General features: G+C 40.9%; 3 protein-coding genes across 5 annotated transcripts in view; 1 reads left to right on the forward strand and 2 right to left on the reverse strand.

Moving 5' to 3' along the window:
• CD300LF (CD300 molecule like family member f) overlaps positions 1–27,015 on the reverse strand; it is a 159,662-nt gene that overhangs the window by 93,674 nt on the left and 38,973 nt on the right. The window lies entirely within an intron of this gene.
• The window catches only part of LOC136308020 (CMRF35-like molecule 5), a 44,712-nt gene that overhangs the window by 14,017 nt on the left and 3,680 nt on the right, over positions 1–27,015 (reverse strand). The window contains exon 1 of one of the 2 annotated variants that reach the window (XM_066235127.1): positions 1,188–1,288. The exons of the other annotated variant lie outside the window; for it this stretch is intronic. The gene's annotated coding sequence lies outside the window, so the exon portion shown is untranslated. Of the gene's footprint in view, positions 1–1,187; positions 1,289–27,015 lie in introns of those variants that run through there. 2 annotated transcript variants of the gene reach the window in all.
• The window catches only part of RAB37 (RAB37, member RAS oncogene family), a 77,377-nt gene continuing 68,689 nt past the window's right edge, over positions 18,328–27,015 (forward strand). For both annotated transcript variants that reach the window (XM_066235120.1, XM_066235122.1), the window contains exon 1: positions 18,328–18,742. In XM_066235120.1, coding sequence (XP_066091217.1) covers positions 18,671–18,742 — 72 coding nt within the window. In that variant the 5' untranslated portion in view covers positions 18,328–18,670. The remainder of the gene's footprint in view (positions 18,743–27,015) is intronic.

A 27,015-nucleotide genomic window follows, 5' to 3' on the forward strand; every position in this document is an offset into this window, starting at 1 on the left:
AAGAAGGCTGGGAAGGAAATGAGAAGTTTGCTCAGGGGCCTGGGGACTTGGAGGAGCTTCGGGAATGGTCATGAAAGGATCTCCAGGTCAAGGTTCAAGAAAGAAATGGAAGATGGATGCTCTCATTGGAGAGTCTGACAGGGGACTAGTGAGACAAGTAGGATTGATGAGGCAGTGTTGGAAGAAAATGTGCTCTAACTTATGTGCATGTTAAGACCACAAAGATACCTGAGAGAGTCTCTACTGCAGACCAGGAAGAAAACAGGGATGTTGGAGGACCTTGGTGTTTGAGGGATTGGCTGAGGAAGAGGAGTGAATGAAGAAAACCAAGAACTTAAGTTCGGACAAACAAGAGACCCCGGGGACATTATACGGTGAAGTTTCCAAAGGAAGCAGCCAGCAGTGACATATGAGACACATGGGAAAGGAAAGTTGGCCTTCAGTCTAGCAGAAGGATGTCACTGGAGCTCTTAATTGCAAAAGGTCAAGATAACAGAAGCAAGATGAACATCAGGATGAGGATTCCCTCCTGTTTCCTTCCTTCTCATTCCTGGCCTTCAGCTCCTGTGTCAGGGTCACAGAGGCCATTTGGTCAGCCCCTCCACACACCCCCGCCATTGTTCCAGTCCCAGTGATGTGAACCCCACCTGGACCACCTGTGGAAGTTTGCACTGGAAGGTGCTGCTACTTGCTCTTCCTCCACTTCTGCTTTCATCAAGCCACCCCTCTTGGACAGTTTGGAAGGTGGGCACCAGCCTCTGTCCCTACCCCCATGATTTGATTTGTCCTTGTCCCTGGAGGAGCCCAGCAAAAGAGGAATCCAGCAACATTGCAATGTGACTGACACATTCCCATACTTTTGTTCCCGATAGAGTCTTGGAGCTCCACACAAGCCTGAGGTGGGCAAATATCAAATCCAAGGCAAAAGTCCATGCCCACACGCTGTCCCAAGGTTCTGGATATCTCCAAGTGTGTGTGCAAGCTTCCCTACAGGTCTGAGTTTTCCAGTCAGTGAAACCCTTATGAGAACCCATACAAATGCTCAGTCACATGCAAAGAATTTTCACCCATTCCCACTTACATTCACATGCACAGTTCACTAGTCAGTGAGAGAATGACAAACTCAAGCTTCTAACTAGAAATCACAAAGAACTGCACAAAGCAATAACTCTTAGAAGCTGCCTTACCTTAGGCCTGGCCTGGTAGTTGGTTACAACATCATCCCAATATGCCAAGGTTGTGGGTTCCATCCCCAGTCAGGGCACATAGGAAAATCAACCAATGAATGTATAAAGAAGTAGAATAGCAAACTGATGTTTCTCTCTCTCTTCCTTCCTTTCTCTCTAAAATCAACTTTTTTAAAAACTGCCTAACATTGCACAATTTTTTCTAAATCTGGTCTCCAGTTTCAGTTCTTAGATTTCACAGAATTTTTGGTCAAAAATTTATGAGCTCACACAAGCATGAGGGTGAGTGTCCCAGGAAATTGAGGGGCGCAAACAATGGTGAGAAGCAGGCATGAAAGCACCTCAAGCCTTCCTAAGGTCATTGGCTAAGAGGTTGCAAGTTAAAGAGTTCAGAGTTCCCCTAAAACTACAGGCAACTATAGACTAATAGATCATTAAAACTGTATAGAGAGTCCAGGAAAAGACTCATAGATACATGGTCAATTGATGGTCAACCAAGACAGGAAGACAATCCAATGGAAAAGGAAATAGAGTGCTGGGGAAACTATCCATGCGGAGAAGGAAATGAGGCCCCAGATGGGGTCACCAGGTGGATCCTGGTTGGGGTGCATGCAGGAGTCTATCTCCCCTCCTTTCACTTAAATTTTTAAAAAGTAAAATAAAATAAAATAAATAAACAGGGAACCTTGACCTCTATTCATTACATAGACACTGATTAACTGTAATTAATTAATTTTAAAATGATCGTAGAACTAAACAAATAAAAGCCAGACCCATTAAGCTTTTAACAGAAAAACATAAGAGAATATCTTTGCAACCTCGAAACAGGCAACTATTAGACACAAAAAACACCACCATAAATTACCAATGGGATTTCATCAAAATCAGAAGTTCCTGTTCATCTAGAGACATCATTTAGAAAATGAGAGGCAAGCCCAAACTGGGGGGAAAGATCTGCAATGTATGTGTCTTTCAGAGAGCTACGGGCACTGGACATTTAGAATATATAACAAACTCTTTTAACTTACCGGTAAAAAGACAAAGATTTAAACAGACACTTTACTCAGGATGAGTAGCTAATAGGCATGTGAAGAGGTGTTCAGCATCATTAGTCATCAGAGAAATGCAATTTAAAACTACAGTGAGAAAGGCATTGATGGTTGCACAAAAATATGAATATACTCAGTGCCACCGAACTGCACACTTTACAGTGGTTTTAATGGTATATTTTATGTTATGTACAACTTGTCACAATTTTAAAAAAAAAGAACAGGAAATGTGTATGTAAGTATGTAAGTATGTAAGTATGATCATACTCTTCAGACTTGTTCATAGGCACATACAGACCCTCCCCCAACCTAGCTTTCTTCCTAGCTAATAGACCTTTAGTGTTCTGACTAACTTTATAATAATCTGGTATATTAATTTTGCAGCTAAGGTAGTAACATAAATAAGGTATTAACATATAAATATTAATATAAATACAAACTAGAAATTTAAATGTATCTCCCATAAAAGCCACAATGAGATGCCGTTTCATAGCCACTAGGACGGCTAGCCCCAAAACTCAGCCCTCTGCGTCCCCATCTGTCAAGTAGACGATTCTCAACTCACTATGATCAAGTTCTGTTCTATTGAGCTTCTACTTCATAAAATGGATGACAAAAGGAATCAATACTGCTGAGCTGTGGCCCACAGCTCATGGTCCAGCACCATGACTGTTCACTGCTTCCTGGTGAAATTCAATGGCCTTCTGACACATATATCCCCAGGGAGGGCTCAGCTACAGCATGATGATAGGAAAGAGGAAGAAGGGAGAGCTGCAGTGTTGCTGAGCACTTGCACGAGGACTATCCTGGAGCTCTACATGCATTATCTAACCCAGTCCGCACCTCTGCCCTATGACACTGCTCATTTTGCTTTACTTCTTACATCATGCTGGGCCTCAGATGGCATAGGACCCCATCAATCAAAACCCTCAACTAGTGACTTTTAGCCCCACTTGCTTCTACTTTATTTTTCTTTGCTTTTTATCTTCTCCTTCTCTAATATTCAGCTGCTCTTTCAGCTGAACATCAAAGCTCTGAGCTATTTCCAGGATGCTCAAAGTCATTTCTCCTGACTGATGTAAACTTTTCCATCATTTCCAGATCTCACGTTTCATCTGTTCTTAACCTAGGAACACCCATTTCTAACTAGTTGCCATCACAGTCCATGCTGGGGCCATCCTCATATTCATCTCCCTGAGTGCCTGTGGCCAAGAGCACTCCAGGGTACTCCCTTGGGAATAGCTTCAACCCCAGTCACAAAAGAAGAAATAAAGGTTCAGTCTTGGTATGAGTTATGATGAAGGATAGGGTTGGGATTCAAATGCTGGCTACCAGATTCCAAAACCCATGGGCCTCCTACCCTCAGGCACTATCTCTGAGCCATAAGGTTAGAGATGGCAGGATAAAGGTATCAAAACAAGGGGAAAAAATCCTGAAAAAATAGTTGGGAGTAACAATGTGTTAGTGTCCCTCCAGCAGAGAGTAAAAGTCTATTCCTGAGACAAGCAAAACACAAAATAGAAAAACGCAGCAGACTGGGGCAGCGGGACACAGGCAGTGCTGGACAGTGCCCATTCCTGATGACTAATTCTGTTCTCATCAGGCACCGTTCACACTGGTCATCCGGTCTTCAGAACAGACCTTTCCACATCGTAGTTGAAAAATAACCATCAGTGATGTCAGAAATAGTTCCCACTGCAAGTCAATAAATTAGAAGTCTGCTGGCTTATAAATCAGTCTCATAAAAGATGTGGATGTGGTGGCATACTCCTCTGGCTGTGAGAATAACTCTTACCCCTTTTCTCTAGCACAAGACCAAGGATTTAAGTGAGCGGATACTTTATGAAATGAGAATCAAAATGGAGTTTTCAACCATCAAAGCCAAGTTCTGCCCTGAAGCATGGGGACATCCACTGAAGTGAGACCGCTCACCGAGCCCAGAATGAGTCAAACCTTGAATTCTAGTCTCAGCTCTGCCATTCACTTGCTGTGTGTTCTCAGGCAGATCAAGTAACCCCTCAGTTTTCTCATCTATAGAATGGGTTCAAAAGTATTTACCTTACTTTTCCTCCACAGCGTTGTTGTGGAAGTTAATGAGTTGATGAATAGAAAGTTCATGGCAAACTAAAAAAATCTTATATTACCTAAAATTATTTCAAAATAAAAACTTTTTTTAAATGCTATATGCTGGTGAGGATGGTTGAAGTTAACAATGTCTGGAATAATGAAGACAATTTTTTTTTATTTATTTATTCATTTTTTTAGAGAGGAGCGAGAGAGACAGAGAGAGAGAGCAAGGAGAGAGAGAGAGAGAGAGAGAGAGAAGGGGGAGGAGCTGGAAGCATCAACTCCCATATGTGCCTTGACCAGGCAAGCCCAGGGTTTCGAAACGGCGACCTTAGCATTTCCAGGTCGACGCTTTATCCACTGCGCCACCACAGGTCAGGCCGAAGACAATTTTTATCATTTCCTCTACTAAGCACATATGAATGGCTACAGGAATAAACAGAAAGTCATTGCTGTTTCAATTTTCTCCATTCTTAACCTTGTTACTCAGTTCATCAACACTTCTGCCCTAGCCACCCGGAAAGAGAGAAGGAAGGCAGCCACAAACAGGTTCCTGGGAACTCCTTTCTCCCCTTCACCAAGCCCAGCCATTCTGAGCTCTCTGAGCCTACCCTGCTGAGCACAAGCACTGCATTGTCTTACTTTTGCTTTCATGTCTATTTCTCATCATTGTGGCTTCTATTCACACCTCAATCATTGCTTATTCTCCTGCCTTTTCCTTTATAAGAAGGAAACCGAAAAGAAAAACAGCAAGTGTTTGGCAAGAAAATACTAGAAAACAGTCGTGTGACACTCTCCTTTGGTTCTCATACCCTGGAAGCACCAACAGCACTGTGGCCATGGAAAGGAAATCAGTACCCCATGGCCTTGGGGTCTGGTTGTAGGGTCTTCTTAGAGCGTTAAAAGAGAACCGTGCACATGAATGTTTATAGCAGCTTTATTCATAATTGCCAAAACTTGGAGGCAAGAATGGCCTTCAAGAGGTGAATGGATAAACAACTCATGGTACATTATACAAAGGAATATTATACAGTGCTAAATGGAAATGAGCTAGAGCATCATGACGGTAGAGACACCCTCCCTTTTTATCCCCCATTTCAACAAGTAAAAATTGGCATCCATCCATGAACAGTACTGCTTCTGTGGGAGCTGTGGAATCCGGCACCACATTCCAAGGTACCCAGGAGGAGTCTCACCCACTGGTGTCGTGGGTAACAGGCAGACAGACCTCAGTATGGGCTGCGTAACTAGCAGGTGCTCATGAACTGGCTCCAGCCCTTCGTGGCAGACATCCTGGAGAGTACTGACATGGGCAGCCACCCTCAAGTGAGAGAGCCCTTGTGTAAGTCCAGACTTCTCAAGAAGGGATTCCAGCACCCTACTATAAAAAATATGTGTGTTTAGACCCACTGCAAGGAATAGAAGGAACTTAGCCAACAACACCCCTTCCTCAAAGCAGCACTGAGTGGGACTGAACTAGCCAGTGGCAACCTCTCTTGTGGGGGGAAAGGGGAGTGGTGAGATGTGTCCATCTTCCCTAGCTGTGCAGGACAGTGCTAAAGAAGCTGTTTTCCTTTGCAGCAACCAGAGTATTGAGGCAGGACCTCCATGACTGGGGAAAAGGAAGAGACTGGGGAAAAAAGGCAGATAAGAACCTCAAAGGGCATTAAAGGGATTGTGTTCAAGACTCCAGCAGGAAACTCAGCCATGAGCTGGTGGGAAAACCTCACCCAAGGATCCCCCAATCTTGACTATGGGCACCCCCAATGGTCCAAGTGTTGAACCCACACCTCCCCCAACTCTGCATCCAAATCCCAGTTCACATGCTAAGCATGGTGATTAGGTACAGCTCTGGTAGTGAGGGAAGGAGTGTGCTCTGTGGGAAAGGAAAATCACAAACTTGAGCTGTAGCACCACCTTCTGGAAAACAACAGAGGTCCTCCCACAGCCAGCCTGGTGAGTTCTAAGGTAGAGAGAAGATAAGGATCCTGCCAGGAGAGGGAGCAAGAAGCATGAAGCAGATCTATTCCTACAAAGCTGGAGAAAGTCCTAGATTTAAGCAGAACCAATGAAAACTATCTCCCACCAGAAGCCACATGGTAAATGTTGGAGGAGGTGACTGCTCCTCCAAATGCAAAAACAGAATGCAAAAGTCTGAGGAACAGGAAGAATCAAAGACTCATGACATCTCCCACAAAAAAATAATAATCATCTTCTGGTAAACAAACTCAAAGACACAAAATTCTGCAATCTGCTTGATAAAGAATTCAAAACAAATGTTTTGAGGACTAAAAAAAACACACACACACAGAAAGATAATTTAACAAAATCAAGTAAACAACATATGAACAAAATGAGACATGTAATAAGGAGACAGAAATTATAAACAGCAACCAAACAGAAATTCTGGAGCTGAAGGATTCGGTGAATAAAATGAAAAATGTGTTTTCATGTTGAGCATCAACAGCAGAATAGATTGAATGGAAGATAGAATCAGTAAGCTAGAGAATAGGAATTTTGAAATAATCCAGACAGAAGTGAGCAAAGTGAAAAGAGTTGTAAAAAGCAAAGAAAGCTGGCGTGATCTAGAGGACACCACCAGAAGTACATACATTGAATAATTGGAGTTGACAAAGAAGAAAAGGGGAAGAAGGGGGCCAAAGTCTATTTAAAGAAACAATAGCGGAAAACTTCCAAACTGGGGAGATATTTGGACGTTCAAATTCAAGAAGCTAATAGATCACCATTATCTCAATGTGAAAAGAACTTCATCAAAATAAATTTTAATAAAACTGTCAAAATTCAAAGACAAAGAGAGAATCCTAAAAGCAGTGAGAGAGAAAAAAAAACTTACAAATGATCTCCACTAACTGGGGGACTGTTCAACAGAAACTCTGGCCAGGAGAAAATAGAATGGTATATTCAACATGTTTAATGAGAATAATTGCTAGCCAAGTATACTCTACCTGGCAAAGTTATCCTTCCAAAGTGAGAGAGAAGTGAAGCTATAATCAGACAAAGAAAAGCTGAGGCAGCTCAATATCACTGCATCTGCCTCACAAGAAATGCTGAAAAGAGGACTTCATACTGATATGAAAATGGTGATGGATGGAGACTTGACTTGAGGTGATGAACACACAATACAATGCACAGAGTGTTGTGTTGTACAATTGTACATCTGAAACCTGTATCATTTTGTAACCAGAGTCATCCCATTAAATTCAATTTTTTTAAAAAGGAAATTTTGCAAGATCCAGAAGATTCAGAAAGTAATAATCACCACACTCTCATTACCTTACTGGTAACAATACTTCCCTTTTTATTCAGAGTGCACATTATATTTCTGAAATTTATATATTATTATGCAAATAATCCCCTTTTTCCATCATGGCTATTTTCCTTGGACCAGCTCATTTGTTAGTATCCTTCCACTTCCAAGAAAATGACCGCCAAATACACTTTTTTTTTTTTTGAATTGAGGGTTGTTTTTTCCAAAAAGAATCAGAAGTAGGAATTGGTGGAGAGGGGAAATCTTCCTTGTCTGGCTTCTACCTGAAACGTAAACTACATTAAGGGACTGACAAAGTGCATCCTGTTGTGTCTGGCACAGAGCAGCATCTGGAGAGCAAATGTTGATGGATGACTGTGTCTCACGAGGCTGGACGTGTCTCTGGAGATAAGAGAGAAAACAAAAGCCAGTGCTTTTGTGATAAACAAAAATGCTCAAGCCAAGTTCAAGGTGGATCTTAACACATATCAAGACTGCTTGCTTCCTGTGCTTAGTCATTGCATCTTTATTTATTATTTGTCCAGAAGATAAGCACTGTTCTGGGTGTTCTGAGGAAGGCAGTAAAGAAGTCAACATGTGTACTGTTCTCAAGGAGTAACAATCTAGTGGGGAGGTAGGACATGCAGACAGATGACACTATACCATGTAGGAACCCCTTTGTAGCCCAGCTCCTGTATACAGTAAGTGTTCAAGAACACTCTATTTCACAGTGGTGAGAGAATCACGAAGCTTTACCACTGGAAGGATCTGAGGGTGGAAAGAGACCTCTGTGCAACTCCTAAATCTTACTTTTACTAGCCATCTGTTAAATGGACCCAATAATATGTGTCTCCTTTGATGTTATGAGAAGTAAAAATGATAACAAGCATGAACTATAAAGGTGTTACAAAGGTAAGGTGTGTTATAAATATCCTTTTCATCCCACCCCAAGGTCAATGTGAGAAATAAGGAAACTGAGACTCAGAAGAGAAATGGCATGTTTTTCCTATTAAGATAGAAGGTGTTGCCTGACCTGGTGGTGGCACAGTGGATAGAGCGTCGGACTGGGATGCGGAAGGACCCAGGTTTGAGACCCCGAGGTCGCCAGCTTGAGTGCGGGCTCATCTGGTTTGAGCAAAAGCCCACCAGCTTGAACCCAAGGTCGCTGGCTCCAGCAAGGGGTTGCTTGATCTGCTGAAGGCCCGTGGTCAAGGCACATGTGAGAAAGCAATCAATGAACAACTAAGGTGTTGCAACGCACAATGAAAAACTAATGATTGATGCTTCTCATCTCTCTCCATTCCTGTCTGTCTGTCCCTGTCTATCGCTCTCTTTGACTCACTCTCTGTCTCTGTAAAAACTAAAATAAAATAAATAAACAATTAAAAAAAAAAAGATAGAAGGTGTTTATGATTTGGGTGGTGCTGGAATGACTGATCAGTTAATGCCCTTAGGATCATGTGTGTCTACTGCTCATCTACCTCCGTGCCCACCAAGACTCTCTCTCAGCTCTCTGAAGAAAACAAAGCCCTGTTTGAAGTATATTTTCAAGCACAATCATTAGTTTTGGACCAAACAGCAATTTCAGGCAACTGCAATGTTCAGTTGGCTGCATGACCTCTATGCACATGACTCCTTCTAAAGTGTGCTTTAAAATAAAATAAAATTAAACAATCCAAGAAATGCAACATCTCACTACCTGAGAACTTCAGAAAATAATAGTAAAAATTAAGGGGAGAAAAATGTTAAGTCAAGAGAATTTTCCAGAGAGGAAAAGAGATAAGCATTTTCAAACTGAAAAGGTTTATTGTGTACTCAACATAATAGATATGTATATAAGAAGCTAAACAATCAAGTAAATTAATGTGGCATTTCAGAAAATCATGGCTCAAGATAAGATCCAAAAACCACCAAAAAATAATAATAATGATAAAACAGCCCGTACCCAAGGCTGAGGCTTAGTCTGGCGACACCTCAATGAGTAGCACTAACTTCTGTTAGCGCGTCAGAAGGCACTGAGGTAATGTCTTCATATCGCGGACATGTCGTCTTCAACCTGGGATTCCAAATCCAGATGAAATTGAGTTATATTTTGTTGTTGAGTTTTATGAGTTCTTTGTAAATTTTGGATATTAGGCCCTTATCTGAGCTGTCGTTTGAAAATAACATTTCCCATTTAGTTGGCTGTCTGTTTATTTTGCTATCAGTTTCTCTTGCTGAGCAAAACCTTTTTATTCTGATGTAGTCCCATTCATTTATCTTTGCCTTCGCTTCTCTTGCCATTGGAGTCAAGTTCATAAAATGTTCTTTAAAACCCAGGTCCATGAGTTGAGTACCTATGTCTTCTTCTATGTACTTTATTGTTTCAGGTCTTATATTTAGGTCTTTGATCCATTTTTGAATTAATTTTAGTACACGGGGACAAGCTATAGTCGAGTTTCATTCTTTTGCATGTGGCTTTCCAGTTTTCCCAACACCATTTGTTGAAGAGGCTTTCTTTTCTCCATTGTGTGTTGTTGGCCCCTTTATCAAAAATTATTTGACCATATATATGTGGTTTTATTTCTGGGCTTTCTATTCTGTTCCATTGGTCTGAGTGTCTATTTTTCTGCCAATACCATGCTGTTTTGATTATCCTGGCCCTATAATGTAGTTTAAAGTCAGGTATTGTAATGTAAAGGCCTAATATCCAAAATTTACAAAGAACTCATAAAACTCAACAACAAACAAACAAACAATCCAATAAAAAAATGGGAAGAGGACATGAACAGACACTTCTCCCAGGAAGAAATACAAATGACCAACAGATATATGAAAAGATGCTCATCTTCATTAGTTATTAGAGAAATGCAAATCAAAACTACAATGAGATACCACCTCACCCCTGTTAGATTAGCTATTATCAACAAGACGGGTAATAGCAAATGTTGGAGAGGCTGCGGAGAAAAGGGAACTCTCATCCACTGTTGGTGGGACTGTAAAGTAGTACAACCATTATGGAGGAAAGTATGGTGGTTCCTCAAAAAACTGAAAATAGAACTACCTTATGACCCAGCAATCCCTCTACTGGGTATATACCCCAAAACCTCAGAAACGTTGATACGTAAAGACACATGTAGCCCCATATTCATTGCAGCACTGTTCACAGTGGCCAAGACATGGAAACAACCAAAAAGCCCTTCAATAGAAGACTGGATAAAGAAGATGTGGCACATATACACGATGGAATACTACTCAGCCATAAGAAAGGATGACATCAGATCATTTACAGCAAAATGGTGGGATCTTGATAACATTATACGGAGTGAAATAAGTAAATCAGAAAAAAACAAGATTCCATACATTGGTGGAACATAAAAATGAGACTAAGAGACATGGACAAGAGTGTGGTGGTTACCAGGGGTGGGGGGAGGGAGGACACGGGAGGGAAGGAGGGAAAGGGTTAGGGGGAGGGGGAGGGGCACAAAGAAAACTAGATAGAGGGTGACAGAGGACAATCTGACTCTGGGCGAGGGGTATGCAACATAATTTAATGACAAGATAACCTAGACATGTTTTCTTTGAATATATGTACCCTGATTTATTAATGTCATCCCATTAACATTAATAAAAATTTATTTTAAAAAAAAAGAAATTGAGTAAAAGTTGAACAAACACACTTTCAGATATGCAAAGACTCAGAAAGGTTAATTCCCATGCCTTCTTTCTTAGGAAGTTCTTTACGTACATTCTCAAGTAACTTCTTCAAATACATATTCACAAGGGAGTAAACCAAGAAAGAGGAAGGTAAAAACCACGGGAAATACCAAACCTCACGTAGAAATACAACAAAAGAAAAACAGCAGAGTTACAGCTATGCAGAGGCCCAGAAGAGAGGAAGTCTGATTGGAGAAGGAGAATTAGCTCAATAGCACAGTAGACTGTAAGTCTAGAACTTGGAAAATGAGTCTTGAGCATTCAATGAAGGCCCAAAATTCAATTTTTAAGAGAAATTAGTAAGTCAGTGGGGAGAAAACATCAGTTATTATCTAATACAAATAAACTAGTCTATATCAAAATAGAAAAGCATGGAAAGACTAGAAAGGAATGAAATAGACACCAAGGAAAAAGAAAAGTTAGAAGATGGAAGATATAAAGGATACAGTGGAGAAGGTATGTATTTCCTCTCCCAACAAGCAAAATGAAGGCAATCAGGCCTTACCAAATGGTGGCACACTGGATAGAGCATCAACCTGCGACATTCAGGACCCAGGTTCAAAACCCTGTGGTCACTAGCTTAAGCGTGAGGTCACCAGCTTGAGCATGGGATCAGAGACATGACCCCATGGTCACTGGCTTGAGCCCAAAAATCACTGGCTTGAAGCCCAAGGTCTCTGGCTTGAGCAAGGGGTCACCAACACAGCTGGCGTCCCCCAGTCAAGGTATGTATGAGAAAGCAATCAATGAACAACTAAAGTGTCGTAGCTATGAGTTGATGCTTCTCATCCCTCTCCTTCCTGTCTGTCCCTGTCTGTCTGTCTCCCTCTCTCTCTCTATCACTAAAAAAGAAAAAGAAAAAAATAAAGGCAATCACAAACTTCAAAGAAAACAACAAATATATAAAATAACAAAATACAGATTAAAACAATACAGTGTGTCTATAAAGTCATGGTGCACTTTTGACCGGTCACAGAAAGCAACAAAAGATGATAGAAATGTGAAATCTGCACCAAAGAAAAGGAAAACCCTCCCAGTTTCTGTAGGATGATGTGGCAGCATGTGCGCATGCGCAGATGACGTAACACCGTGTAGCAGAGCAGCTCATGACCATGCAGTCAAGATGCGGATGGTACAGCGGAAAGTTCAGTGTGTTCTGTGGCTCACTAAATTCGAATCCGGGACCAAAGTGCAACGTGAATATCTGCGCGTTTATAACAAAGCGCCACCACATAGGAATAACACTACTCGGTGGGATAAGCAGTTGAAGGAAACCGGCAGTTTGGTGGAGAAACCCCATTCTGGTAGGCCATCAGTCAGTGACGAGTCTGTAGAGGCTATACGAGATAGCTACCTAAGGAGCCCTAGAAAATCTGTGCGTGAGCCCACATCGAACTGCACTGAATAGGTATGAAACTGGGAGAGTTTTCCTTTTATTTGGTGCAGATTTCACATTTCTATCATCTTTTGTTGCTTTCCTGTGACTGGTCAAAAGTGCACCATGACTTTACAGACACACTGTACATTATTTTACCAGTGGAGTTTTTTTAATGATATTTTTAAGCTTGATATTATAAGCCTTTGAAAAGAAAATGCAAACATAGTCATAGTGTGCTATTTGGCTCGGCAAGGAAACTGTGTTTGCTTAATTACAGCAGTTTAAATACTGGGGGCTTGGGAAGGGGCTCATCTTTTGAATAAATCTATACAGTGGTCCCTCCTCTATCACAGGGGTTAGGCTCCAGAACCCCCACGATAGGCGAAAATCCGCAAAGTAGCAACCTTATATTTATTTTATTATTTATATATTTTAAGGCTTTCTTTCTATTTAATATTTTAATATGTTTTAGTTAATATTTTTATATTTTTTATATTGTTTTCAACTTTTTAGGCTAGAAATGCTTATTTTACTGAAAAAATAATTAAAATAATAAATATGTAAAAATACCTATATACCACAAAATCCCACAATATAGTGAAAAATCCACAATACAAAATTAAATATATACAATTTTAAAATCCATGATACAGTGAGACCACAGAAAGTGAACAGCAATTGGGCGAGGGAATCATGGGAGATTACAGTTACATATTATATATACAACCATGATTATATTTTAAATGTGATCTATCAGTTGAGCAACTTTAAAGGTAAAAGTATAATTGACAATACCCCAGTAGCAACAACCATGTTAGACACCCAGGGCTTGGTTACTAAACCGTTCTCCAGTAACAAGAACCAGAACTCCTTGGAGAAAGGACTGGCTCTATGTCTGGGGCAAAAACATACAAGATAACCTAAAGCTAAGACCCTGGAATTTTAGTTCCAGAAGGAAAGAAGTGCTCCCCCCAAACACCCAAAACAATAGAAAAATGTCAAAGGATAAATAGATGTCACTAGATAAACCTGACAAACACTACCTCAGTCAGGTGACCCAAGCTGGCATCATCAGCAATAAAAAATGCTGATAACACATCTTCTTCACATGTGTTGATAGTGAGATTTTATCCTGGTTGTCTTCATCTTTAAAAACTCATAACTCCTATATAATCAGAAGAAAAAATCAGACTCATGCAAATTGAAGAACATTTTGCAAAATACCTGACCAATACACCTCAACACTGTTAAGATCATCAAAAGCAAAGAAAGTCTAAAAACTTTTTGTAGTCTCAAGAAGCCTATGGAGCCTGACCGGGCGGTGGCACAGTGGACAGAGTGTCGAAATGGGATGTGGAGGTCCCAGGTTTGAGACCCCGAGGTCGCCAGCTTGAGTGCAGGCTCATCTGGTTTGAGCAAAGCTCACCAGCTTGGACCCAAGGTTGCCGGCTCGAGCAAGGGGTTACTCGGTCTGCTGCAGCCCCACGGTCAAGGCACATATGAGAAAGCAATCAATGAACAACTCAGGTGTCGCAACAAAAAAACTAATAATTGATGCTTCTCATCTCTCTCCGTTCCTGTCTGTCCCTATCTATCCCTCTCTCTGACTCTCTCTGTCACTGTAAAAAAAAAGAAGAAGAAGCCTATGGAAACATAACAATTAAGTGTAATATGATATCCTGGACTGGGTCCTGGAACAGAATAAAGATTGTGGGTAAAAATTAAGAAAATACAAATAAAGTATGAATTTTAGTTAATAATAACATATCCATATTGATTCATAGTTGTGACAAATACACAAGTGACAATAGGGGGAACCGAGTGTGGGGTATAAAAGAACTGTATTATTTGTACAGTTCTTCTGTAAACATAAAATAATTCTAAAGTAAAAAGGTCATTCTTTAAAAGTATATCAGATAGAGGTTGGGAAATTAAAGGGAAGGGAAGTGAAAGGAAGGTTGGGGGGACTAATTCTTCATCTTACATCTTGGGAACTAAAAATAGTACAATCTATGGTTAGCAAAGAAAGAAGTGGAGGTTTAATTCTGCTGTGGGAAATTGTAGAGTTGACTAATAAAAGAACAGAGAATAGTGGCAAAACTATATCAAGAAGAATGAGCAGAGGAAACACAGGGGTATAATTCAACAAAAAGTGTTTGTAGTTAATAAACACACACCCAAAGAATGGCATTATAGGAACTAAAAACTGAAAGCTAAAAGGGGGTTGCCTTAGAAGAAAAAAATGGGGAGAAAAAGGAATGTATAAGTACCATTTTATATTTTGATGATATGCATTTATAACTTTGAATTTTTCAAAGGAAGTAAAAAAAAAAATAAGTCTTTAACTTAATCAGTTTGGTGGAACCCACCAAAACTGATTGTTATTCCCAGAAAAAGCTTGTATATTAAAATATAAATGAGTGCTCTTAAGAATTGCATATATCAGGGAAACGCTGATAGACAATCATTTCTGGAGGAGGACATAATCTACCATTAGTATAAAAATGTGGATTATAAATCACAAATTTGAAGGGGAAGCTGTAACTGAACCCACATAACCCAACACTGCTGCTGACTGGACCATGTTCTCTAAAAAAATATCTATTCTCCTTTCATTCTTTTCTCAACAATATGCCTTCTGATATCCTCTGCCTGGCTAAGGCCTACTCATACTCAGCCCAAACTAAAAGATTAAAAACTTTAATACAGTATAATAAAAGTATAAATAGAATTAATCATTAAAAAGCAACCTATAGGAAATATTGCAATATTTATAACATAAAGGATTAGTGTTCTTAATATAGAAAGAGATTTGATAAATCATTAAGAAAAAGATAAACACATCTATTCCTGACTCTTAATCCACACAGCAGCCAGAATGGCACCTTTAAAACCCAAATCTTGCCAGGTCACTGCTGAGAGTCCTTTAGTGGCTTCACATTGCTCTTAGGATAAAGTTCAAAACTCAACATGGCCCGCAGGATCTGGTTCTGACCAACCCCTCTAGACTTTTCTCCCATCACCCCCTCTCCCCTTCCTTTCTGAACTCCATCCAGACTTGCCACCATAAAGCTTCTGCACGTGCTGATTGCTTTGCTGGAGTCACACCACCATCACCACCACTCCTTTCACTGACTGATGCCCACTCTTCCAACAGAGCTCAGCTTAAGCGTTAGTTCTCAGGGACATCTTCCATCATCAACTCCAGATTAGTTCAGATCCTCTGCTATGTACTCTTCATAATCCTTAGGGAAACAGATGAAATTATGTTTCTGAATCTTCAGATCTTGGAAACAGACCCCGAGAAGTGGAGACCCTTCCCAGGAATGTGAGGTTCAAAGCAAACAACCACTGGCCTCTGAAATCTTTTTTTCCTGCAAAAATCTTTGTTGTTTTTATTGTTTCCATTTGGTCCAATGCATGAGAGAGGTTAAAAGGATACCTCAATGGTTTCAGGGAGAGTTGCAGGCAAAAGCCAGACACCAAGGGAATGCAGAGGAGGTGTCTGGGCTCCAAAGGCTCCTTGTCGTGCTTGAGGGTGAGCCTTTCGAAGAGATACTCACCCAGCCCAGCCTGGGGGCAGGCCAGCCTCCAGAAGTTGTCAGGTGGTTGTCCATCTTCTCAATGAGTTTTACCTCCTCATCCAAGAAGTGGTTCTGCAGGAAGTCACAGAGAAGAGGGTCTGCGCAGGTAGAACCCAGGCCCTGCAGATCCAACAGGACCTGGTCCAGGTTCCTCTCCAAGGCATGGCAGCTTCCATGGCATCCTGAATTTTACCACATTCATCTTGGGAAGCCTTCAGCGCATCCTGGAAGAGAACACAGCCACCACTCTGGTTTTACATCTTTAAGAGTTACTTGGTGCCCTCATGCTGCTCCTCAGACAACTCACGGAAGAAGTGGCCCATGCCCTCCAGAGCTACATCATTGTGGTCAAAATAGAAGCCCAGAGACAGGTAGGTGGAGGAGGCCTGAAGATCCAGGTTGACCAGGTGGCTGACAGTAGCTTCTACCTCAGTGGAATAATTCTGATGAATTTGGGAGTTCATGGTTGTCTGGTAGTGAGTTAAGATCAAAAAATGATGTTGGCTGGTCTCAGAAGCTGAGGATGGCTGAGGTGATTCCAATGGTGGCTACTGGAAAAGAGGTTAGAGGATGGTTGGAGGCTGGAAGAAGGGGTGTCCCTGAGTCTGTTCTGTCCAGACACCGTTGAAGCAAGAGACAGATGCAGGGGAGCACCAAGAGCATTCTGGATCCTTCTGGAATCTACAGCAGTCAGGAATGTGAGGAAGCTCAGGAGAAAGTTATTATCAGACTTTCTCCTAAGCTGTTGGTCCTTAACTTTTTTTGAATAGACAATTTTGAAAGCATAATAAAATCTATGGGATTGCTCCCCCAGAAAAAATGTACATGAGCAAACCCTTTGACAGTTTCCAATGGTTCACAGTTCCCCTGAAGTCCATTTACCCACCTCAGGTTAAGAACTCCAACCTTGGGCCTAGTGAAAATGTCATACACACAAACACACTGTTTTTCTTTTTTCTTGCTCTGTTCATTTAATCAATATGTATCAAGTATCTATAATATAGAGGTTCTAGTAACACTAACACCTTATAAGTGAAACTTGCTTTACAGTTTAAAAGAAATATTTTTACGTAATCATCTTATGTACTCTTCACAAAAACCCAGTGAGGTAGGTACATGTTGTTCCTTCTATTATACAAATGAGCAAGGACTTTCAGAGAACATCAGTTTCAGCCAACAAAGAATTGAACCCCAGGAGTAAAACACATCCTCCCTTAGCCTGGTGCTTTCTCTCTTTATTAATATTAACTACCATTGTCGGAGGCGATAGGACTTGTGTCTGCTAAATGCCAGGGTCACCATATAAGGATGACCTCTGAGGCCACAGTCTCAGCCTCTAATTCCCATGGCGATCAGCCTCATGCTTTTCTAGCCCAGGCATAATACATCTCTGCAAATCAGTGGTCCCAGCACCAGGACTCTCCTGGTGTTTAGGGGAGGGAGCCAGAGTTCCCCATCCCTTACCCAGAGGGCACATATTTAACATTTTTTGAGTTCCTAATGCATGTCAGGCACTGTTCTAGGATTTTACATAAATGAACTCATTAAGTCCTCTAATCAACACCAGGAGGTAGGTACTATTATTATCTCCAGTTTTGGACACTTGAGGGAAGTTAAGTAACTTGCCCAAGGTTACACAACTAATAAATTTCAGAGCCAAGGTTTGAACTTTGGTGCCTGTGCTCTTAACCAACATTATTTTGCCTCTCCCAAGACAGTTGTTCTGAACTTTTGGGGGTCATATGCATCCTAGAGAGTGTAATCTAAGCTCTGGACCCTCTCCCTAGGAAAATGCAGTTAAGTAGAGTTTTGTAAAATATTTTAGAGACTCCAGGGACTCCCTGAAGCCAATCAACTATCAATCTCAAGTTTAAAACCGCTTCTTATCTCTTACATACTGAAAGGAACTAACGGCCCAGGGAGAAAAGAGAAGCGGTGCCAGCGCTGCAGGACTTGGCCTCTGCAAACGTGGGAGGAGGGCTGGCCTGCCTGGTGTGACCGGGACAATGGTTCACTGAGAATCAGTAGCTGTGATCTCCCGGCGGCAATGCTCTGAGAACGCAGCCGGGTCGCTGAGCCTCCGCAGATAGCTGAATTAGATGCGCACGGACCACTGGCTAGACTGAAAGCTTGCGTCCCTCCCAGCGTCCTGGAGTCACGAGACAGTGGACTAAGAAGAGACCAGGTCTCAGAACTCTGGCGGCGACGCACAAGGCGCGGCATCGCTGTTCCTGGTCCTGAAACGCCGCGGTGGCGGACCTGCGCTCCAGGTACCCGCGCCGCGGCCGCTGCGGGAGCTGTCCAGTGCTGAACCCTCAAGCGGCCCGGACCACGGGGCTTAGACCCGAGCCTGCCGCACCCAGCAGAACCCGGACCGCGCTCTGGAAGCTCTGACGCAGAGGGCGTCTGAGAGAGCGGAGAGCAGCGGGTTCTAGCCGGACATGGACCTGCAGAGATTCGACTATTACCAAGGGGGAGCTGGACCTGACTTCAACGAGCACATTCTGCATAAGGTAAGACGCTCCTCCAGCCCCCGCCCCATCCCAACCCTGGAAAGGGAACCCTCACCAGGAGTTCTCTCTGTTCCCCCCACTTGGCTTTGGGACTTAAAAAGAAACTAACCCCTATTTCTGAACCTAGGGAACCCTTTCTGCTTGATCCTGTTTACTGCTCAAAATAGAGATGCGTGAGCACTGGGGGAGGGGCTGCCACCAGAGGTTCGGATTGTGCGGAGATTCGTTCATTCACTTAAATCACCGGTGTTCTTTTCTCATTCACTCCCTCTTGCTTCTCATTCATTTGAATTCCTATGTAACTCTTGTGGGGGGCTATTCATCCTCCCAAGCAAGCTCCAGCCCTGTTAGGTCTGATAACTATGGTCAAAGACCTGAATTTCTGGCCAAGTTGGCTAAAATTAGACACAGAAATTTCTGCAGCAGAAAAAAAACCATTGTTTTCTAACTAGACTCCCTCATGACTCCAGAAGGCTGCCCTCCGGCCTTGACTCACTCCTAAAAGTGTTTGCTGATTTCAAAGCTCTCATTCACCCTTTGCTTCCCTCATTCACGTGTTTTACTCAACTCAATCCTCAGTCATGTAGGTCTCCACTGGAAGTGATCGCTGGGGAAAGTGGCAGCTTTGCTCTAGGCAACACTTTTTAATCCAGAATCTGTTGCTTTGAAAGATTCAGAACCTTATATTTGCCGTGAGAAGTCTCCACGGCTACTCATCCATTCCTCTGCCCTCTTTTCAGCCCTTATATGTTCTACTCTACTAATATCAGTTTGTTTTTTTAGTCCCCTGAGAGATTGCATTGTCCTGTACTTGGAGACTTTTTTTTTAATCAAAATGTTCTTCTGAAAATTCCATGAATCCAAGCTTTGAAATAATATGATTGACCCTCTTCCCTTATTACACAGTTTATATTTGAGGAAACTGAAGTCCAGAGAGGCAAAATGACTTGCCCAACAGAACAAGGTAGAAAATAGCAGAGCTGGTACTAAAACACAGGAATTATGACTCTGTGTCTAATATGCTTTTTTCTATCAAGTGTGATGCATAGACCAGCAGCATTAGAATTACCTAATAGCTTGTTAGATATGTGAGATCTCAGTCTCTGTCCAGATGTGAATCTATAATTTAACAGTATCCTTAGGAAATAAATATGCACATTAGCCCTGGATGGATAGCTCAGTCGGTCAGAGCATCATCCCGATACACAGAGGTTGCCAGTTCAATACCCAGTCAGGAAATAGATCAATATTCCTATCTCTCTCTCTCACTCCCTCCCTTCCTCTCTCTCTAAAATCAATAAAATAAACATTTTTAAAAATAAATAAATAAATATTCACATTAAAGTTTCTGGTGTACAACCCTGTATTATGCTGGCTATTTCTGACATAAATAAAGAAAAAATGATTATAGGAGGAAGCAGTTCTGTAGATTTGAATAGTTCATGTGACTTCTCCCTTCAGGTCTCTGAACCCGTGGGGTATAGAAGAGGAGAAAAATTTATAACAACTTCTTTAGTCTGAAAGTTTTAAAACCATTACAGTTTGAAATAAACGATCATCAAATCTGTGAGGGTTTTTTGGGGGGGGTTTTTTTGAGGTTCTGAATCTAGCCTTCATTGAAAATGTTTACAAGCAAACATAATTACAAATCAATTACAAGAGCATTCTGGTGACTAGATATACGAGCATCTCCAAATTTAAGCCATCTTATAAAAGTAGAAATATTTATTTTGAACAACTTAAGATTTGGAGGTCATAGTTTTTAAATTATTGATCAAGTATGGTCCTTCCCACCTCAATTACTCACACATGAAATGAATACTGCTCACAAAAATTAGGGATATTTGAAAAACTAATATGAAGCAATAAAATATCCCCTGATTTTTGTGAGCAGTGTAGGATGTAGTCCCTGAGGACTTTCATTTCCTTTGGATTTATTGATCAACAAATTGGGAAAGAACCTGTTCCCACAAGTTTCACTATATTTGAAGACAAGTATCTAGTTACTGCTAATAGATGCTTGATCTTTTCAGCTTGGTTGTGAGCATATTGAGAGCAGAAGCCAACTTTAAACCTTTTGTGGTACCCAACAAAGTGACATATGTGTGTAGAAAGTATTCCTTTCCATTATAATGATAATTACCTCTGTTTAATATTATATTATTGTGCATAACTATTTACTGTGATCTACTTAAAAATCTACTTGTGAAGGGGCAAGATATTAACATATTTGTCTTATTTTTAAGTTTGCTATTCAGTAAAGTCCAAGGAATTCCTGCTGATTCATTAGAACACATTGATCATGGGATGTAGGCTCTCCTCCAACATTAGTTGCTAAGAAGAAGGATTTTTTTTTTTTTTTTTATAATAAATTTTTATTAATGGTAATGGGATGACATTAATAAATCAGAGTACATATATTCAAAGAAAACATGTCTAGGTTATTTTGTCATCAAATTATGTTGCAAACCCCTCGCCCAAAGTCAGGTTGTCCTCCGTCACCCTCTGTCTAGTTCTCTGTGCCCCTCCCCCTCCCCCTAACTCTCTCCCTCCCTCCCTCCCATGTCCTCCCTCCCCCCCCACCCATGGTAACCACCACACTCTTGTCCATGTCTCTTAGTCTCATTTTTATGTTCCACCAATGTATGGAATCATGTAATTCTTGTTTTTTTCTGATTTACTTATTTCACTCATAATATTATCAAGATCCCACCATTTTGCTGTAAATGATCTGATGTCATCATTTCTTATGGCTGAGTAGTATTCCATAGTGTATATGTGCCACATCTTCTTAATCCAGTCTTCTATTGAAGGGCTTTTTGGCTGTTTCCATGTCTTGGCCACTGTGAACAGTGCTGCAATGAACATGGGACTACATGTGTCTTCACGTATCAATGTTTCTGAGTTTTTGGGGTATATACCCAGTAGAGGGATTGCTGGGTCATAAGGTAGTTCTATTTTCAGTTTTTTGAGGAACCACCATACTTTCCTCCATAATGGTTGTACTACTTTACAGTCCCACCAACAGTGAATGAGGGTTCTTTTTTCTCCACAGCCTCTCCAACATTTGCTATTACCCGTCTTGTTGATAATAGCTAATCTAACAGGAGTGAGGTGGTATCTCATTGTAGTTTTGATTTGCATTTCTCTAATAACTAATGAAGCTGAGCATCTTTTCATATATCTGTTGGCCATTTGTATCTCTTCCTGGGAGAAGTGTCTGTTCATGTCCTCTTCCCATTTTTTTATGGGATTGTTTGTTTGTTTGTTGTTGAGTTTTATGAGTTCTTTGTAAATTTTGGATATTAGGCCCTTATCTGAGCTGTCGTTTGAAAATATCAGTTCCCATATAGTTGGCTGTCTGTTTATTTTGATATCAGTTTCTCTTGCTGAGCAAAAACTTTTAATTCTGATGTAGTCCCATTCATTTATCTTTTCCTTCACTTCTCTTGCCATTGGAGTCAAGTTCATAAAATGTTCTTTAAAACCCAGGTCCATGATTTTAGTACCTATGTCTTCTTCTATGTACTTTATTGTTTCAGGTCTTATATTTAGGTCTTTGATCCATTTTGAATTAATTTTAGTACATGGGGACAGGCTGTAGTCGAGTTTCATTCTTTTGCATGTGGCTTTCCAGTTTTCCCAACACCATTTGTTGAAGAGGCTTTCTTTTCTCCATTGTGTGTTGTTGGCCCCTTTATCAAAGATTATTTGACCATATATATGTGGTTTTATTTCTGGGCTTTCTATTCTGTTCCATTGGTCTGAGTGTCTATTTTTTTGCCAATACCATGCTGTTTTGATTATCGTGGCCCTATAATATAGTTTAAAGTCAGGTATTGTAATGCCCCCAGCTTCATTCTTTTTCCTTAGGATTGTTTTGGCTATTCGGGGTTTTTTATAGTTCCATATAAATCTGATGATTTTTTGTTCCATTTCTTTAAAAAATCTCATAGGGATTTTGATGGGAATTGCATTAAATTTGTATATTGCTTTGGGTAATATGGCCATTTTGATTATATTTATTCTTCCTATCCAAGAACAAGGAATATTTTTCCATCTCATTGTATCTTTTTCGATTTCCCTTAACAATGCTTTGTAATTTTCATTATATAGGTCCTTTACGTTCTTTGTTATGTTTATTCCTAGGTATTTTATTTTTTTTGTTGCAATCGTGAAGGGGATTATTTTTTTGAGTTCGTTTTCTAATATTTCATTGTTGGCATATAGAAAGGCTATGGACTTTTGTATGTTAATTTTGTATCCTGCGACCTTACTGTATTGGTTTATTGTTTCTAATAATCTTTTTGTGGAGTCCTTCGGGTTTTCGATGTATAGGATCATATCATCAGCAAAAAGTGATAGCTTTACTTCTTCTTTTCCGATATGGATGCCTTTTATTTCTTTGTCTTGTCTGATTGCTCTGGCCAGAACTTCTAGCACCACGTTGAATAAGAGTGGAGATAGTGGACAACCCTGTCTTGTTCCTGATTTAAGGTAGAAAGTCCTCAGTTTTATGCCGTTTAATAGGATGTTGGCTGATGGTTTATCATATATGGCCTTTATCATGTTGAGATATTTTCCTAGAAGAAGGATTTTTAAATGAACTTTTTATAGAATTAAACAAACACAAGAAAAGCTGAAGTCATACATGTATACTCAAATTGAATACTTTTGTGCAACCCCTACAAAAATGAAGAGAAAGAACTTGCTATCTTCCCAGAACCTCGCCATAAACCTCATTCCACATACTCTCCCCTTTTTCCTCCCCACAGGTTACCATTATAGAGGAAGAAGTATCATTTAATGTGCTGACAAAGCAGCCAATTTTATGTCTGCTAGTCATAGAAACTTGCCAGAGAAGAGACATTGATATACAGTAGAAAGGAACTCCAAGCTTAGAATCAGACAGACCTTGATGTGACTTCGATCAACATCTTTGAGCCTCACTTTATTCATCTACAGATAGAAAGAATATTACCTGGCTTTTTGTTCTTTGAATGAAGATGTAAGATAATATAGCCTTGCTTGTTTGTTTATTCCTCTGAAAAATAGGGAGCATTCAATAAAGGGTGGTTGTCATTAGGGCACACCTCTCAGGCTCCAGAGCAGCTTCAATAAGCATCATATTGAGTCTCACTTAAAACAGTGAAGCTCCATGAGAAAGAGCAGCAGCTCCATGAACAGAAACATATTCACACACATATACACACATACACACACACACACACACACACACACACACACACACATTTCACAGGCACTGTCCTGTAAAATTAAGTTCACACAAAAATCATGACTTCTGTGGGAACATCTCACCCTTAATTTTGCATGTTGAGTACTCTCTTTTTCTGGGAAATCTGGGAGGTGAAGTGCAGGATACAATAAAAGTTCTCATTACAATTCATTTATATGGCCTGACCAGGAAATGGCACAGTGGACAGAGCGTCGGATTGGAATGCAGAGGACCCAGGTTCGAAACCCTGAGGTCGGTGGCTTGAGCATGGGCTCACCAGCTTGAGCAAGGGGTCACCTGCTTGAGCATGGGATCATAGATATGACCCCATGGTTGCTGGCTTGAGCCCAAAGGTTGCTGGCTTGAAGCCCAAGGTCACTGGCTTGAGCCCAATGTCACTGGCTTGAGCAAGGGGTCACTAGCTCTGCTGGAGTCCCCCAATCAAGGCACATATGAGAAAGCAGTCAATGAACAACTAAGGTGCCGCAACAGAGAATTGATGCTTCTCATCTTCTCTCCTTTTCTGTCTGTCTATCCCTATCTGTCCCTCTCTCTGTCTCTGTCAAAAAAAATCACTAAAAAAAAAAAACAAAAAAAATAAAAATAAAATAAAAAAAAATCAAAAAAAAAAATCGCTTATGGCCTGACCTGTGGTGGCACAGTGGATAAAGCGTCGACCTGGAAATGCTGAGGTCGCCAGTTCGAAACCCTGGGCTTGCCTAGTCAAGGCACATATGGGAGTTGATGCTTCCAGCTCCTCCCCCCTGTCTCTCTCTGTTCTCTCTTTCCCTCTCTCTCTCCTCTCTAAAATGAATAAATAAATAAAAAATAAAAAAATCACTTATATGAAAAACATATGTCACATATCATCATCCTTGGATCACACTTGCACTTTAGCTAATCTCAGGAGTTGAAAACTGATCCAAATGAGCCTAAGTAAGTCTTAGAATATTCCTGGAGTATGGTATAGAGCAGGGGTCCCCAAACTACGGCCCGCGGGCCACATGCAGCCCCCTGAGGCCATTTATCTGGCCCCCACGGCACTTCTGGAAGGGTACCTCTTTCATTGGTGGTCAGTGAGAGGAGCACAGTTCCCATTGAAATATTGGTCAGTTTGTTGATTTAAATTTACTTGTTCTTTATTTTAAATATTGTATTTGTTCCCATTTTGTTTTTTTACTTTAAAATAAGATATGTGCAGTGTACATAGGAATTTGTTCATAGTTTTTTTTATAGTCCGGCCCTCCAATGGTCTGAGAGACAGTGAACTGGCCCCCTGTGTAAAATGTTTGGGGGCCCCTGGTATAGAGGCTGGTAACTGTTTGGAAACATTTAGTTCATCCATTATATGCTTGGAGTTTTTAAATAGTATTGCTGTTGTACTCACAAATCTGAATATTTTATGCAACTAAATAATTTAAAACATATGAACAACCTTGCTGCTCTTTTCATCATAGATGTCCCGGCTCTCTCTTGCTACTAGCACTGTCTTGAGAGTGATCAAGAGCAATAATGTGAGTTAGTGGCTCCAGAACAAGCCAAGGGCTGGGTTTGTGCTGTGCCAGAGCCTGACTGTCAGCTGTGGGAACATGAAGCATAGAGAGAAGACAGTTCCTCCCCCAGGTGCTAGTGAATCAGGACAAAGGGACTTCATGTCAAGAGCTCTAACTCACTATCAGCAGTGCACTGATGAACACCCAAGCCACATGGAAATCTTGTTCCAAAAGAGGCAAACAATTGCTAAGCCCAAAGCAGTCATCTCCATAGCATCTCAGAAACACCAGCACCTGGGGGGCAGAAAGATGTAGACTGTCCACCCATTCATCTAGGACTTGGTCCTTGTAGAAAAAAGTAAATAAAATTATTGGGGAGATAAGGATCAAAAGTCTCAGTACTACTAGCAATTTCCATTCCCTCTGACTCTGCTCTAACACGTCTTCTCCATGAGCAGGAAAAGCAAACAGGTCACCTCTACTTCTCTCCCTCTTCTGCATTTGTCCTTCACTTCCCTCTTGTCCTGCTCATCTCACAATTTCTACATCCCTCACAAGTCCACGTGGCTCATCTAGTCCTTCAGCAAACATGTATCAAACATTTCCAAAGTTTAAGACACTATGCTGGCCATTCCAGAGAATATATACACACACACACACCCCAAAAATGAAATGGCTCCCACCTTCAATAATTTTAGGGCCTGTGAGACATGCACACAAATTGCCGTGTAGTCTCAGAAGTGCCCTGAGGAAGGTATGGAAAGATACAATGAAATAACCTGGAAAGAAATGGTTCATCTGACCTCAACTTGAGGCAAGACCCTTTGTCTCTCATGACCTCTGATTAAGAGTAAATATCTAGGAGAGACAGAGTCACACATACTAGCCAGCCTCCCTTAATCATGAGCCTGTCAGTCTCTGATCCAAGAGAAGGCTCTGGATTCAATGGTATTTTCCTTCCTTACCAGAGAATTTTACAGGGAAAAACAAACCAAGCAGAAAGAGCTATACCCTCTATTCTGTATACCTCTACCATTTTTTATCATTCAGGGTCTTTTTTTTTTCAATGAAATGATATTAATGGAACCAAAAGTTGTGATCAAACAATCCAAATCCACAGGAAAATCTAAATCCTGTAGGTGAAGAGATTTTATTTTTCAAACTGAGTCTCTTGTATTTCAGTAAAGTGGCTTGTTTTTTAAAGGAAAAAAAATGTATATAACCAAAGTGAGAGCAGTAGCTCTGCTTCTTGCCAGATTTCCACCCTCAGCTCTGGAACAAACAAGAACGCCCAGAAAAGTGAGCAGCTCCACTCCCTACAGAATGTTTCCGGCAGTTTGTTTTCCTCTCGCTTGAAAGTCTGGAGACTTGGGGTAAATAAGTGAAGTGTAGTTTACATCACTGATGATGGCTGACTTGTGGTTTCTGCCCAGATCCAGAGCAGACAGCTGGCGTGGGGAGTGGAGCTGGCGGGTCCTGGACAATCTTAGCAGTAAATGATGGTGACTCATACCAGCCTCACAAAGTCCTTCTCCACAATCTTC

Source organism: Saccopteryx bilineata, chromosome 6 (genome assembly GCF_036850765.1).
Source record: "Saccopteryx bilineata isolate mSacBil1 chromosome 6, mSacBil1_pri_phased_curated, whole genome shotgun sequence".
Classification (NCBI taxonomy): Eukaryota; Metazoa; Chordata; class Mammalia; order Chiroptera; family Emballonuridae; genus Saccopteryx; species Saccopteryx bilineata.